This window comes from Populus euphratica, unplaced genomic scaffold, assembly GCF_000495115.2.
Source record: "Populus euphratica unplaced genomic scaffold, PopEup_1.0 scaffold108.1, whole genome shotgun sequence".
NCBI lineage: Eukaryota > Viridiplantae > Streptophyta > Magnoliopsida > Malpighiales > Salicaceae > Populus > Populus euphratica.
The window spans coordinates 461,736-478,286 of NW_011499996.1; the positions used below are offsets into that span (position 1 = coordinate 461,736).

The 16,551-nt window shown below is 34.6% G+C and overlaps 2 protein-coding genes across 3 annotated transcripts; one reads left to right on the plus strand and one right to left on the minus strand.

Moving 5' to 3' along the window:
• Nucleotides 1–8,236, plus strand: EMB1865 (CRS1 / YhbY (CRM) domain-containing protein). Of its 2 annotated transcripts, none has more exons than XM_011047558.1 (10): nt 1–974; nt 2,812–3,280; nt 3,365–3,495; nt 3,795–4,139; nt 4,758–4,914; nt 4,993–5,285; nt 5,394–5,441; nt 6,899–6,982; nt 7,184–7,382; nt 7,810–8,236. In XM_011047558.1, exons 1-9 carry the CDS (start codon nt 180–182, stop codon nt 7,268–7,270), a joined length of 2,409 nt encoding a protein of 802 aa, XP_011045860.1. In that variant the 5' UTR covers nt 1–179; the 3' UTR covers nt 7,271–7,382; nt 7,810–8,236. The 2 variants fall into 2 exon arrangements, with proteins under 2 accessions (XP_011045860.1, XP_011045859.1); XM_011047557.1 differs by having other exon boundaries at nt 2–974; nt 5,394–5,453.
• A 4,566-nt stretch (nt 8,237–12,802) lies between these two features.
• On the minus strand, nt 12,803–16,338 carry ESP1 (hydroxyproline-rich glycoprotein family protein). The gene is made up of 7 exons (XM_011047560.1): nt 16,094–16,338; nt 15,877–15,954; nt 15,459–15,497; nt 14,792–15,373; nt 14,639–14,707; nt 13,450–13,632; nt 12,803–13,332 (listed from the first exon to the last, which is right to left on the minus strand). The coding sequence occupies exons 1-7, from the start codon at nt 16,184–16,186 to the stop codon at nt 13,207–13,209; spliced, it is 1,170 nt and encodes a 389-aa protein (XP_011045862.1). The 5' UTR covers nt 16,187–16,338; the 3' UTR covers nt 12,803–13,206.
• Between the last annotated feature and the right edge of the window lie 213 nt (nt 16,339–16,551).

Consider the following 16,551-nt stretch of genomic DNA (forward strand, 5'->3'; position numbering starts at 1 on the left):
AAATAAAAATCTTATCTTGCCATTCCATCATCACCTCCAACTCCAACACTATAATTCACACTGAAACACTCTTAACAAAGTCTCTTCCACCTAAAACTTTCTCACCTTCCAAACAAAAACTTCTTCAGACAACATATGAAACACCAAACCACAGAAGCAACATCATAAGCTGTCATATAATGACCTTCACAACTGCAAAATTAACAGAATTGCCGCTGAGAACCACCTCCACGCTGCCTCTCAGCTCCCACTCCCTCTTATCTAAAATCGCCGCATTTCAATCCCTCAAAAAACCCTTCTCCATTGCGACCTCATCTTCACTTAGAACCAACAAAACCCCTAAAACCCAACAAAAAAACCCTAATTGGATCTCCAAATGGAAGCCTTCTCAAAACCATTCGATCAAAAACCCTCCATCAAAAGTCAGTCAAGAAAAGCCTCATTATTTCTCCAATGACAAGGGCCAAAATGCCATTGAAAGAATCGTACTACGGTTAAGAAATTTAGGGTTAGGATCAGACGATGAAGATGAATTAGAAGGATTGGAGGGGAGTGAAATCAATGGTGGTGGTTTAACGGGAGAAGAAAGACTTGGAGACTTGTTAAAAAGAGAGTGGGTCCGGCCGGATACAGTGGTTTTCAGTAACGATGAGGGTAGTGACAGTGATGAATCTGTGTTGCCATGGGAGAGGGAAGAAAGTGGGGCAGTGGAAATGGAAGGAGGGATAGAGAGTGGGAGGAAAAGGAGAGTAAAGGCGCCGACTTTGGCAGAATTGACAATAGAAGATGAGGAATTGAGGAGGCTGAGGAGAATGGGGATGTTTATTAGGGAGAGGATTAGTATTCCGAAAGCTGGGATTACTAATGCGGTTTTGGAGAACATTCATGATAGGTGGAGGAAAGAAGAGTTGGTTAGACTTAAGTTTCATGAGGTTCTTGCTCATGATATGAAGACTGCTCACGAGATTGTTGAGGTTAATTTCTAGCCTGATTACTTGTTTGCTATGTTATTTGATTTTTATTCAAATCATGGTGCAATCATGCTATATTTATGATCAATTATGGTGTTAGGCATCAAATGCATTTGTTATTATAGTCATGCTGAATTATGTTGTTGAATGATGCTAGAGACGCTGTTGGTAAAGTTATTAAACTATCCAATGGAAACCTGATATAGGTTGTGTTATTGTTCTTGTAAAATGACGTGATAGGCTTGTGATTTAATGATTGATGTGTTGATTTAGTAATACCATTATTATATGTTGTTTCCCTTTGTCTTGTGGAAGATGTTATGATACTTTGCTTGAAGGAACCTTCTTGTTTATGTGTTGCTAAGTTTTCAGTTTTAATAAATTTGTTCCTTTTATCACTGCTCTACAATTTTTTTTTTTGTCTATTGTGGCAAATGATGGTATTTTGTTTGTTGGAGTGCCATGCTGATGTAGTAGAGATTTGGTTTAGTGTCCTAAAAAGGATTTGTTGAGAGCTAGGGTTGTAGAATTAGAGATTCTTGGTAGGAATTAGGGTTAGGGTTTGATGTATTTGGAATTGGGATGGATTAAGGATGTGTTAGGATGATTTGGGGGTTGCTATTGTCATGGTTGTTAGAATCTTATGTTTCAAGATTCAAATCTTACAACTTGTCGCAATTCATATACAAAATGACTGGATTCATGGGGTGAATCCTAGATGTAAAAGGATCTTACAATGCAATCATGGATTTGATTCGATTCAATAGAGTTTACGGGTCAACGCTAATAGAAAATGAAAGTAAATGCATAATTTTTAAAGAGATGCTAAGCTAGGAATGCTAAGTTTACAGGTCATGGATGACAACAACACAAACAATTTTCTTTGAAAAATACTTCTACTTGAAACTGAAACAAATTGTAAACTAAATTTTCACAAAGAAAGAAAAGGGTGAAATAAAGCAAGAGCTTCTAAGTCAGCCAGAATGACAGAGGTTATTTCAAAATTGAGGAAGAATAAGGTTGCTAATTATTCTTTATTAAAACTAGGTTAAGTAGTTAGAAGGTAGCTTTTAGATATTCAATTTATCGAGTCTTTAGAATGATCAAGTACCAATGAACAATATGTTGAATTTTGAGACTCTGGGGTCCTTTAATGAACAATTTTGCATCAAGTTATTGACATACATTTTGTTTTGTAAATGCTCATTTTTTCTTTATTTTAGAAACATTTAGTATGTTAGGTATCTTTTATGATGTCATTTTCAATTGTTATTGAATGTTAAGATTCACAATCCCAAAAATAGGCTTTCTGATTCATGATTCAAATCTTGATTTGACAACTATGAGTAGCACTGAATAGTAACCAAGGTTAATGTAGCTATAAGAATGACAGGGAAAGTAAGCAGAAGAAGCATGCTTAGAGGAGGCAGAAACAAAACACAAAGCCGCAGCCTGTCAACTAAATCACACATTCATAATTCCTTTATTCAAACTCGTACAATTTCATGGAATAGGTGCTCCTTTTACGGGCACCAAAACCATAGTAGTCTTTAAATTAATACTTGATCTAAAATATGCTAAGATTCCTCAATAGCATTAATATGTGTAAGCAAAATAAATTCCAACATGGTCTCATTTACAAGAAACACTAGAATATGCAGAATTAAAAAACTTATTTTTCTTTGACTGCATCACATGCTTATGGTTGTAAGAATTATGCTTGAGTGTGTTATGTATAAGTTACTTCACATGTTTAGCATGATATATTTTCTGGTAGGTATGTCTAACATAAATGATAAGATTTTGGCAAATGCAACTAACTGTTTGGTGTCATGTTCAGCGTCGAACAGGAGGATTAGTTATATGGAGAGCAGGGAGTGTTATGGTGGTGTTTCGTGGAACTAACTATCAAGGGCCTCCATCTAAGTTGCAACCTGCTGATAGAGAAGGGGATGCTCTCTTTGTCCCAGATGTTTCTTCTACTGACAGTGTTATAACGAGAAGCAGCAACATTGCAACTTCATCTTCTGAAAAGAGTAAATTAGTAATGAGGATAACAGAACCTACTGAGAACATGACAGAAGAGGAAGCTGAACTTAACAGCCTGTTAGATGGTTTGGGACCCCGTTTTGAGGAGTGGTGGGGTACAGGATTACTTCCAGTTGATGCTGATTTGCTTCCTCCAAAAGTTCCTGGTTACAAAACTCCTTTTAGGCTTCTTCCTGTTGGAATGCGGGCACGGCTTACTAATGCGGAAATGACTAATATGCGAAAGCTTGCTAAAGCACTTCCTTGTCATTTTGCCCTTGGTATTACTCACCTTCTACAAAATCTTCACTTTAAAGTTCCAATATTTTTTACATTATATTTTGTCATAATCTTATCTTATGTAGGGAGAAACAGAAACCATCAAGGGCTAGCTGTCGCTATACTCAAGCTTTGGGAGAAAAGCTTAGTTGCAAAGATTGCTGTAAAACGGGGTATCCAGAATACAAATAACAAACTGATGGCAGATGAACTAAAGGTTGTTACATGCATCCAAATGGTCAACAAAATATGTAGTATTGAATTTGTTTGCTCATTGCAGGTGTTTTTTTTACATCAATAGTTTGTAGTCCCAGTTGTTTTTTAATAGCAAAGTTCCAGGGTCATTTAACTTACCATTTTTTCTTCTGATTCATGTTATTTCACTTCCCCTTTGTGGTTCTTCACTCTCCTTCATAGATGACAAGCTTTGCTTGGTAGAAGAGACAGAAGAATGCATTACGTATACAAACAAAGTATTAAAGTTTGATGGTGTTAAATTTTCATTAATTTTTGCAGATGTTAACTGGTGGTGTGTTATTGCTCAGAAACAAGTATTACATTGTAATATTCCGAGGAAAGGATTTTCTGCCACAGAGTGTAGCTGCTGCTTTAGCAGAGAGACAGGAAGCGACGAAGCAGATTCAAGATGTTGAAGAGAGAGTACGAAGCAATTCAGTGGAGGCAGCACCATCAGGTGAAGATGAAGGAAAGGCACTTGCAGGCACATTGGCAGAGTTTTATGAGGCTCAAGCACGGTGGGGAAGAGATATATCCACTGAAGAGCGTGAAAAGATGATTGAAGAAGCTTCCAAAGCTAAAACTGCAAGGCTCGTCAAACGAACTGAACATAAATTAGCTATTGTAAGTATGATTTCTTATTTCACACATTCTGATTTCTAAAAGACCTTGCTGAAGCATCATATGTCAGAGGCTTGTTTTCTGCCTGTGTGCTCACCTTGTTTGATCCAAGAGAAGTTTCATTCTAACCATTTTTAAATGTATGGGTTTTATGATGTTGAACTCCCTGAAATTCCTTTGATGAGCTCTTCTAGTTATTTTTCATTTTCATATTAGATTAATTAAACATTTGACGTCCCCTGTTTGAGATATGTAATGCATAGTTCATATACTTACTTGGAAGCCCTTTTTTAAGATTTATTTATAAAAAAATAAGTTTGCAACCAAAAAGGTTGCTGGTGTGAGACTCGAGAGTATAGCTCATAAAAATTCTGAAGTCTAAGCCAATCTTCCAGTTAAGTATGGGTTTCAGCTGTTTTTATTTACTGCTCTGTTCTTTATATACTCAAAATCAACATCAGCCTCCATGCTTGATGGACCATGGTGGTTTTTGTTCAAGTAGATGGTTATCTCATAGCATCAAATCCTAATTTATTGATTTTATCTATGATGGACTGTAATCTCATCATCTTATCTATTATAAATATGCATAACTTGGATGAATATTTCAATTCCTGTCAGGCCCAGGCCAAGAAGCTTAGAGCTGAGCGTCTGTTATCCAAGATAGAAACTACGATGGTTCCTTCTGGTCCTGATTTTGATCAAGAAACAATCAGTGAGGAGGAAAGGGTTATGTTTCGCAGAGTTGGTTTAAGAATGAAGGCTTACTTGCCACTAGGTTTGTATTCTTAAGTTCATCGACTGAACTTAGAAGTCAGAGCTGAAAATCTGATGGCCTGTCTGTGCTAATGTGTAGGTATTCGTGGTGTTTTTGATGGTGTCATTGAGAATATGCATTTGCATTGGAAGCATAGAGAACTTGTGAAGCTAATATCCAAACAAAAGACTCTTGCATTTGTGGAAGATACAGCAAAATTGTTGGAATATGAGAGTGGTGGGGTACTAGTGGCAATAGAAAGAGTTCCCAAAGGGTTTGCTCTTATTTATTATCGCGGGAAGAATTACCGTCGACCAATCAGCATAAGGCCAAGAAACCTTCTAACAAAGGCAAAAGCATTGAAGCGTTCAGTGGCCATGCAAAGACATGAGGTTTCCATTTCCCATTGTCTCATGCTTTGATTTTTCCATTATGTTTATAACCATGGTCATCTATAAATGTGATTGATGTCCTTTGTATCCCTGTGTGGGGTCATGCAGGCCCTTAGTCAGCACATATTTGAATTGGAAAAGAACATTGAAGAAATGGTGAAAGAAATGGTACGAATCTGTTCTCTAGTTTACATCTATTAAAATAGAATTACTGCATATTTCTTCTGCATGTGCATGCTCGCCAACTTCCGCCAACTTCGTACTATTTATTGTGTAATTGGAGAATTGTTTCGTCTCAAAATAGGACTTGATCATTATAAATAGGTTAATGAGGAATAATGCATTGGTTTGTTGTTTGTTTTCTTTTTTTTATTAGCTTGTGGTTCAAGTTGTGAGGGTATGATCCCCCCTTTATGAGAGAGTGTATAAGGATTTTAGGATTGAGTTTGAGAATTAAATCCAATATTATCTATTATCACTTTATTTATCTTGGTTGGTTTCCTTTGTATTAAATTGGCGCATTTATGGTAGTATGATGGATTCTTGGTATTAAATTGATTTTCTTTGGACTTGGCAATCTCCACTAGTGGAACCATGAATAGGCTTGGTTGCAGAACTGCAATGTCGACCCTTCTTCATTTAGATGATGCTACAGGCTCATACTTGAATAGCGGTCCTTGATAAGATTAAGATCATTGTTGTAGACGAACCTTAAGGGTTTGTTTGTAAACAAGGATGGATTGGATAAAGTGAGAAGATGAAGAGGAAAAGGGATGGATGCTATCTGTCCATGAAGTTGTTTGGCTAGCGAGGGAGAAGGATAGAAGTCAACTTGTCCAAATTGGAAGGATTGAAAACTATAAGCGAGGAATGAATGATAGGAAGGATCTTTGCAATCCTTTCTTGGGTCATTAGCCCTCTTGCTTAACAAAAGAAAGACCTCATCTATCCACCATCATCCATCCTGCCCAAATCACGCCTGGCAAACAGACCCAATGTATTGCAATAATGGGAAGACACATTTCATTTCATCTCATTTGTTTTTGGCATTTTGTTTATGGTGTGGAAAATTTAGAATATTTTTGGCCCATGGTGGTGAACAGTGACTAAATTCTGGTAAGAGTAGAGGACATATTGAGGAGCGTGCTAGTTTTTAGGGTAAGTATTACTGTTTGCAATATGATTGAGGGGAACTCAAGAATATTTAAAGACTCCTCCATCAAAGCAGTTGCTTGGGGAACAGAATTGTGGTTTTGGCCTGTTATTGTGTGTGCTATTTCAGGGAGTTTAAGATCTTTAGCAGATGATCACCACTTCAGGAAAGCTTCGATGTGTTTAATTATTTATTTTCCCTTTGCATTCTTACCCTTGTTGTGCTCACTCTAATCTTGCCTGCCACAAAATGGTCTATTAGGGGGCAGTTAAATATGCAGAATGCTTCAAGAAAGATGTTTAATATTCTTCTGTTGTTGGTTATAAATTGTACTTTAGTATCATGTGTTGCAGCCTCTGTCATCCTTGTTGCTTTCTATTTTTTGTTTTATTTAATTGCTTTTGTTCCTCCTGTGAAAAAGATTAGTTGAACCAGAGAACTTTGTGTTTTTTATTGACAGGGGCTTTCTAAAGAAGAAGAGAATGAGAATAATTGGAGCTCAGAGGAACATGCCCCCTTAAATAATGTCTCAAAATTAACCCAAGTTAGTATTATGCTTTGTTCTCTTTGCTATTTTTCTTTTAATCATTACCTAAAAGTTTGAATTCTGTCCCTTGTTGAGGGCTTGGGTGAGTCTAGCTTGGGGTTCAATTTTCCTGCTGCTTCAATTGCTGATTTTAGTTGTTTCTGAGGAGAGAGTTATTCTCTTGTAATTAGAATATTTTCTTTTTGTATTAATCTTCAGAGTGAGGATAAAGCTTTTTTCACCGAGTCTGATAGCGAGGATGATTATAATGAGGGAATTAATTATGAAGCTGCCAAGGATTTTTGAATTTTCAAGCTTCAAAAGTCATTATCACCGTGGAACACAAATAATTCACAAGTTTTACCTAAGTTATTGAAGTAACTGGATTGAATTTTTGTGTTCCAAGACTTTAATGCAGGTAAGCATCATGGTTTATCCTGTTTGATCATTTTTCTGGTATTTTCTTGAATTTGATATAATCTTTACCATCTTATTTGTAATTTAATTTGTATTTGCAGCTATAGACTTCTTTTGAACTATTCCTGAAAAGACTTGTAAAATTCTTTTTTTTATATCAATCTTAAAGACTTGTAAAGCCATATAGGTGTTATGTTATAGGAGTTGAACACAGTTGTGTTTTCTGATTTATCTTCCCATAAAAGCCGCTGGTTAGTGATTCTTGTGTGGTGTAATGTTAGTAGTTGGCTAATAGTTTTTGCAGATGTGCATTGTTGCAGTCCTTTCCAGTTCTGTGTCTAAAGTAAACTTTTGAGGTCAGATGCATAATATGATAATGAAAAATCTAATGCTTTCTGATCTAACTATGTTTTTCAAATTCATTCCAGGAGGTTCCATGATAGGATCATTTGCAATTGTAGTGGATGATTCTTGTACACTTTGAAGCTGGAAGGGCATATTGCTGTTGGAATTAACACAATGAATGATTTGCTTAGGTTTGCCTACATATTGTTGCAATTCAACAAAAACCCTTGTTCACTGGCAGTTATTGATTCATGCCTGGTTGCAAACTTGAGGTTCGAGTTCAACTGCAATCGGCATTCATCACCAATGATTTCTGTTCAGACTGAACTTTGGTGATAACATATTGTATCAGCCGGTGTTGTAAAGTCAAATTTTCCCAGGTGAAGTTACCTGTAACCAACCAGTGATAATGCACTCCTTCAGACTGATTTATCTTCAATGATTGTATGTGTAAAAGCTTTATATAGTAAAGCGTTTTTGTGGCAATAAAGTGAAACAATTACCTTTGTATGTCTCCTGTTACCTTTCTAGTTGAGCTGGTCAGCCTTAAGAATTAATCCTTTACGTCATTTTATCCCATGTGATAAACTAGCTGTCATTCTATCCTACCGAGTAGCTAGACTGGCATCAGCATTCCCTTTTCCTTGGAGAGGTCTCAGAGTTTTCTCTCTCTGAATGGATGAAAATGAAGTCTGAATAGTTTTGAACTCCTGTAATTACGAAGCATCAATCGAAATCCTTGTGCTCGTTATGGCTAGTCCAGTGGTGTGTATTTCCCAGCAAGACCTATAACATTCTGGCATTATCCCTGGCTTGTGAGACCGTGCAAGCTCCAGACTTTCCATAGTAACATACATTGCTTGTACTCTCCAAGAACAGAATCAGAATTCTCATCTCGTGAGAGTAATTTCTTGCATCCTTTAGCAATCTGTTAAATCTAGTTCTTTACGATGTCTTTTTGCTGAATAGCCAAGGCATTGCTGCTAAAACACCTTTTTCTGGGATTTTATTTTTGTTTCGCAAAGTTCCCTCTAGTTCTCACACCAGTTTACGAGAAGTGACCGTTACCAGTGACCCCTGACCAACATCCAATTCACACACTGGCAGATAGGGCGTTGATGTTTTTCTGATAGTGTGTCCAGTCAAGGAAGACCATGTTTTCCTTGAGAGACCGACACCATGGAAACTCGCACGTTCACGTGAGTATTAACAATTTACAGTTTAACCTTCTTATATTTCACTAGTAGACTTTTTTGGCTCTTGGGTCCCTGTAGTTTTTCAAACTTCACAATTCGGTCAACAAATTTGATTTTCTATCATATCTGGTCCCTGAAAGTTGAGAGAGGCGCGAGAGAAGGAAAGCAAAGTTTCAGGTCATGTTTTGGCAACAAAAATCATGGTGTCGTGTTTTGAATTTTGAGTTTTTAAGCTAATTAGAGTGTTTTGGGATTGAAAAAAAAAAAAACAGTTTATGAAGGTTTTTAAGAGGTGCTTTTTAAATGAAAAGGAGTTTCATAAATAAAAAATCCAAAACCTTAATGTTCTCTGGTCATTAGTAGTTGAAACGTATACAAGCCTATGGACATGGACTTGATGCTCTTGGCCTTATATATATACATATATATATAAATTTATTTTTTTAATATTTTAAAATAAAATTCACTTCAAATAAAATAATTATGCATGGCATCTCTAATATTGCCTCTCTCTCTCTCTCTCTCTTATCTCAGAATTACTAAAGGTTTTTTCTAATTAATTTGCTCTTTTTTTCATTCTTTTTTTCTTTTTCTTTTTTTTTTTGTCTATTGTTCTAAGAGTTTCTTTTATCTTCTTTAAATTCTTATTATGTTAATTTGCTCTTTTTTTCATTCTTTTTTTCTTTTTCTTTTTCTTTTATCTATTGTTCTAAGAGTTTTTTTTATCTTCTTTAAATTCTTATTATTTTTTATTTTTTTGTATAATTTCTTCAAAAACCTATCAATTTTCTTTCTTTCATACATGCCTTCTTTGTCTTGTGAAGTAGAGTGCTTTTAGATGGTATTTAGTTATTTTCTTGGAATATAAGAGATGAAAATGATAGGATCAAGGAGATAAAATAAAAAAAAAAAAAAAATTACATTTGATAATGGTGTACAAAATAGATGAACTATCTTTGTATTTTATTTAGTTATCCTAAGAAAATAAAATAAAATATAAAAAATATTTTAATGTTAATATATACTATTATCAAATTTATATATTTTAAAAAATTATTATTTTTACTTTATTTTATATCAAGTGTTAAAATTAATAACATTATAATAACTCTAGGTATAAAACCTAAATTGACTTGTCGGGTATCCAAGACCTATTTGATTCGAGGTCTGGAATAGTTGAAGTTTAAGAAAAAACAAAGTAAGTATTAAACCCATTCAAATTGCTCAAAAGGAGTCAACTCATGATTCAAGGTAACATACTAGTAAAAACCCCATTGTTTTTTTTTTAAAAAACTAGTAAAAACCCCATTGTTTTTTTTTTTTGAAATTTTATTTGGTCAAAACAAGGTTGCTTTGATTAATTTTTTAAAATATTTTTGGGTCAACTCGGGTTGACCTCCTAACCCATGACTCAAGCCTTGCATCAAGTTGACTCTCAAGTCGAGTTTTAAAATCATGATAATAATAACTTTTATCCATATATTAGCTCAATTCAACCCAGGTTGACCTCCAATTCATGACCCCAGCTTTTATCCCAAATCGAACCCTAATTCGGGTTTTAATACGATAATAATAATTATTTTTATTTTTATATTGATCCCGGTCAAGTTGGGCTGACATTTCTTGGCCTTACCTTAGGTTCACCCCAGTCAGGTTTTAAAATAATAATAAGAACCATTTTATTCTTATGTTGACTTGAGTCAAATCAAGTAGTATACCTAGATCTTTTTTCAGATTAACTCTCTGAGTCAAGTTTTTAAAACTTTAATAATAAGTATTTTTAATTTTATGTTGACCTGGGTTAACGATTAATCTAAACCGTAACTTGAGCCTTATTTGATGTCGACCTTCAAGTGAAGTTTTAAGATAATAATAATAATCACTTTTAATCTTATGTTCACTTAAGTCAACTTGAGTTGACTCTCTTAACTTATGAATCGAGTCTTGCCTTAAATCAACTTGTGAATTGAGTTTTAAAATTATGACAATAATTTTTTTTTTATCATTACATATTTTAGTTGAATAATTTTAGAAATAAAATTTTTTATAATAATATTTTAAAAATAAAAAATAAAAAATATTATCTTTAAAGACATTCCACCTATATTTTCAAAACCTTTCTATTTTGAAAATATAAAATATCACTTCAAAATTGTTCTAAAAATATATTTATTTTTACATATTTATCTTTATTATTCTCTATTCAATCAAATATATTTTTAATTTTGTCATCTTTATTCCCATGAAAATAATTAATCACTATCTTAAAACATAGGCGACTACAACTTGGACTGAGTTTGCTACTTTTGTCTTCAAAACTTTTATGCTTTCACCTTGTAAAATATTTGGTCTCTCTACTCTTTTCATCTACATCACTAGCGTCTCTGATCTACTTGTATTATTTTCATACATGATTTCATATCTATGATATCTCTACATACATTTATAATTTTTTTAATTTTATATATTTTTATTTTATACTATAATATTCAGATATGATCAATTCACTATCAAATCAAGATTTGAAAGCATTACAATCTCTGCAAAACGTTTCAAGAAATGCGTGGCAATTTTTTTTATATAATTTAATTTAATCTAACCTAGAATTGAATAGAAATATAATGCATATACTTAGAGTATGTAATATGTTTGGTAATATGGTGTAAATTATGTTTCCTCAAATTTAATTTTTTTGTGTTTTGAATTGTTTTGATATACTAATATTAAAAATAATTTTTTAAAAATAAAAAAAATATTATTTTAATATATTTTAGTATAAAAAATATTTTAAAAATAACCATAACTATATTTTTTTACAGCCGTGTTGATTTTGTGTTTTCGTGATTTGCCATGTATGGAGAGTGTCAATAGATTTAGGCTTACAAGCTATGACTTAAGAAGTAATTACTGTAAAGTTACTATAATTTTTTAAAGTGAAATTGTCCTCGAATGGGTAACATTTCTTTATTTCTTTCTCTTTTTTTTCTTACCTGTTTGAGGATTTTAGAATAATTGGCTGCTCATGTTATTAGTTTGCAACAGAACTGATATCTTATGGTGTACTTGAAATTAAAAATAAACTAATAATGGAGTGTGGAATAACAAATAATCTTGAGGGCGAAGTTAATGTTTTTTAGTGGAACAAGAAGGAAATTTATTTATTTTTTAACATTTTGAGGGTGCCATTCCCATCCTTGTTGGTTTATTATGGTTGCAAATGTGGATGTAATAAAGTAATCACGATGCATGTTTGATCTTGTTTGATGTCCCATATGTAAATAAAGAGATCCCAGGATAGGAGAATTTAAAGGGATATTATTTGAATTTATAGCGTATTTAAGAACATGAAACCATGTTCTTTAAAATTTGAATTTTTTTTATTTAAAATATATTTTTTAATGTTTGTAGACACATCTTTAATCTATATAAAGTTGTTGTAACATGGAAACAGGTGAGTGTTGCTTCATATGTGTGTGCATTTCATTTAAGTTTTGCTAACCTCCTGACATTCTAGCTTTATTGTTGAGATGATGTGTGTTATTGTTTTGTTTGAATTTTAATGTGGTTTACAAATAATTATTACATAATAATTTTTTTTTTAATCTTTTCATATTATTTTAATGAGCTAATGTAAAATATAAAATAAAAAAAATATTATTTTAATATACTTTCAAACAAAACATTAACACACATCATCTAAACCTAAATGAAACGGGCACACATGAAGCAACACTCACCTGTTTCCTTGCTTCTCTTAAAACGCACAGGCAAGGGATAAAGCTAGAAACATCTTTTAAAGAGGAATTTTTTTCCTGGAATTGCCCAGGTAACCAACTTGGAGAACAATTTCCGTATAACATTATCGAGTGTGTGAGAGAGATGATGAAATTTTTGCCATGAAGCTTGTAAAGAACTGAAAGCACATACAAGGATCATTGTTTACATTAGAGGACCACAGCACTTGATTATCAAGACGTAAGAAAATAAACTGGAGTCCCAATGTGTCGCCCTAAGACTAAGAAAAAAAATACAGAATGCCCCATCTTGAGAATCTCATAGCTGCACTCACAAAATGCAAACTGCCAAAAGTATTGCAGCGGGGAAACAAACTATTTCAATATTATGCTTCAAGTTTGTCTCAAAAGTATATCCTGCATCAGCTTCTGTGTTAGCTCATGACCAATCAACATCGATGAACCGCGACGATCATAAATGCTGTTGCAATTTCTGACACCTGCTTGTAACTTAAATATGTCCACTTTAAGAACAATTGACAAACTTAGTTTACTGTCGTAGCATCTGTTGCAGCTGAAGCACTTGATTTCTTTGCTCTGGAGGCAGAAGATTAATCTGTTCTGGCGTGAGGCTCATGACCTGCTGAAGTAGTGCCTTCTCCATCTCAGAAGACATCTTCACCACAAGCAAGGCAGAACCGAAATTTAGAGTTAGTGTGGAAACTCTAAAAAATACAAAAGGCACTGGCTTTAAAAAAAAAAAAAAAAAACATAAGGAGATGAGAAAGAGTACAGGTGCTGTGCGAGAAGGCTGATTGCCCTGGGCCATCTGACCAGGATTGAATTGCGGGGGTCCTGCAAGCTGTGTCATTGTTGAACTATCTGGTGGCCCAGACATCCAAGAAGATCCTCTATCAACTTGCATTGAAGTTGGAACTTGACTGATGTACTCTGCCCCTAGATGTGAACCTCCCGCCTTAAAATGACAAGCACCGAGATAAGAAAATTGACCAGTACCATAGACCATTAAGTTGATCAGAGAAGGAATATAACGCATAGAACTTGAAGCATATGTTATCTCATCCAAAAAGACCTTGAAGCTAATGTTATTTATTCAAATAACTAGAAACCCAAAGTCAAAAGGATTTTATTTAAGAAAAAAAAGTTAACCCTTTATTTCCAAAATAAAAAATAATGACAAGGAAAGAAAAACAAGAAAGGGAGAGATGAGGCTAATGCATACATACAAGCCTCATCATCTCATTGTTAAACTTCAATTTGAAGATATCAACGAATACCAGCTAGCCATTAAGACCATTCTACTGAGGATTATCAATACAGTTTTAAAACTTGAAAACAATGAGAATGATTTTCAAAGTCAAGAACATCACCCGCAGACTTCTAAACCAAAACATCCAGTTTGATGCAAAGCTTCTGTACTATCACTTGTAACTTTTATGTAGCAGAGTATTTTTTTTAGGTGAAAAGGTACAAACTGAATCATGCTTAAATTATTACTCATGACATCATAGGAGCTCACAATTTCCTGTTTTACTTTCAAAAACCAAGCAAGATTTAGGTTTCCTTATATAATCCACAAACAGTAGTTCTGTCACCATCTGATGTTTCCTAGGGAACAAAATAACCTATACTAGACTTAGACCTAGAAAGCACATCTGTCTCTAGCTTTCATTAACAGAAGTTAAATATTGAAAAATATATTTGGAGCTGATAATCAACACTTGAATCTAGATTATGCACCAGGCACAAACATACACGCAAACCATATATCAACAGACAGACTGACATTAAGAAGAAAATTTTGGTCAATCCCCTTTGGTAAGAAAATGTAAATATGTCCATCAAAAAGCCTAGTAGAATTAACATGTTCTGCATGCATAAAGCCTGACCAGTCCATTCAACGATACAGCCAATTGTTTAATGAGTTTCTAACTTTCTATGATGTAAAAGCACATGCAAACCTGATATGATTGAGGTGGCTGTCCTTGTGGAAATGAAGGTCCCATGCTAGACTGAGGTTTGTTGCTTGACTGAATAATTGAAAAGAAATAAGTCATTCAGAGTTGGTTATGGTACAATAAATAATGACTTAGGAACCATAATCTTCAGCTTACATGAAACATGGGCTGTGAAGGATGATGAGGAGCTCCAGCATGTTGGTAACCCATACTGGGACCCATTTGTTGCCCATACTGATGATGAAAGCTTGGAACAGAAGCTGTTCGAGGTTGAGATGGAAATGGTTGTTGTAATGGCAGATGAGGAATTCCAGTTTTCTGTAATGGCAGCAGCAACTGGCTGGAGACGGAAGACATTTGGGTTTGATGAATTGGTAGTGGCTGTGAAACTGAATGACTAGAGGCTGGAGGCAGGTTTGGAAGTTGAGAGGATTGAGTAACAGACATTGGGGTCACTTGAGGATTCACATGCCCCTTAGGTTGCTGTGGCATATGTAAGGGATGTGAAGGCAATGGCTGAGACTGAAGATTCACCGGAGGACCGGGAGGAGCAGATATCGACATCGCAGGTTGACTCTGGTGTTGTTTCCTCATTGGTGGTTGGGATTGAGAGACACTTGTTTGATCCTGCAAAGCACCTTGTCCAGGCAGTGTCTGTGCAACTTGAATGTTGGATTGCCGAGATGGTTGTGCTGATAGCTGAGGTTGCTGTGATGCTGCTGGCTGGATATTTGGAATCTAAAAGGCACGCCAAATTAAAGATATTCCGATATTAACTTGTATAAACCCAGGGAGTCAAATTTCATAAAGATTAAAAACATACCACTTGAGGAGGCTGCACCATTCCTAGCATAATCTGTGCCTGGTCCAACATATTAAGCAGCTAAAATTCAGAAAAACTGAACCCTAATGTTGTTCTTTTAGGGTACATCCAATTGTTTATTGTGTTACCATAGGGAGATTTCTACTGCCCAGAGAGAAAAAAAGAATAATCCAAACTGGATTAAGAAAATAAAAAACACTTGCAACGATCCCCATCCCCCTCCGCGAACCACCCCACACCCCCCCACAAAAAAAAAAAAACCCTAATTTCATCCCATCATAATAAACACAAAAAGAATTCAAATTTCACAAAACATACGGCTCCCAGAAAAAAAAGAAAAAAAAGAACCCAAGATCATGAATATACTGCAGAAGCCATGATAGTAGTTCAAAGAAATAAAAAGAGAGAGAGAGAGAACCTGGAAAAGGGCCTTGGTCAAGAGAGGGTTCTGGATTAATATCTCTTTGGCTTGCTGTTTGTTCTGCTCTATTAATGTCTACATTAAAATTAAATAAATAAAAAACACAAAACACAAAACAAAACGACTAACCAAAAACATATAAGTAGTGAAATTGGTTAATGAGGATGAATATGTGGGCTATTTGAAATCGGCAAAGAAGAGGTGAGCTGAATACCTTCATTTGAAACATGATGTCGTAGAGCTGGTTCTTTGTCATTCCGGCCAGGTTCGCTGGTAAACCTTCACCGGCGATTGGCTTTCCCGTCATTGTTTCGTTTCTTTTTCTGTATCCTAACTGTACGAGAGAGAGAGAGGGGGGCAGAGAGAGTGGGGCACTGTGGCGAGGCCTAGGAGTTGGTTTTACAAATTCGGGGCAGGCGGTTTGATGGGATGCAACCGAGGCTGGGCTGATATGTTGTCATTGGCAGGGTTATTACTTATTGTACCCGGATTGGTTTCTACAGTGGTAAAGTGTTTCTGTAGAAATTTAGTTTTTTTTTAAATTATTTTGATAGGTTAATATCAAATATATTTTTAAATAATATTATTTTTATATATTTTTAAATAAAAAATATTTTAAAAAACAAACATTATAATAATAGCAAACATGTTTTTATTAGACCGAATTTGAGT

Coding starts and splice junctions, on each gene's coding strand:
- EMB1865 (XM_011047557.1), top strand. CDS start 180: ATGACCTTCACAACTGCAAAATTAACAGAATTGCCGCTGAGAACCACC. Junction 3,496..3,794: donor TGATGGCAGATGAACTAAAG/GTTGTTACATGC, acceptor TAATTTTTGCAG/ATGTTAACTGGTGGTGTGTT. Junction 4,140..4,757: donor CTGAACATAAATTAGCTATT/GTAAGTATGATT, acceptor AATTCCTGTCAG/GCCCAGGCCAAGAAGCTTAG.
- ESP1 (XM_011047560.1), bottom strand. CDS start 16,186: ATGACGGGAAAGCCAATCGCCGGTGAAGGTTTACCAGCGAACCTGGCC. Junction 15,955..16,093: donor ACATCATGTTTCAAATGAAG/GTATTCAGCTCA, acceptor ATTTTAATGTAG/ACATTAATAGAGCAGAACAA. Junction 14,708..14,791: donor CTTCACAGCCCATGTTTCAT/GTAAGCTGAAGA, acceptor TCAATTATTCAG/TCAAGCAACAAACCTCAGTC.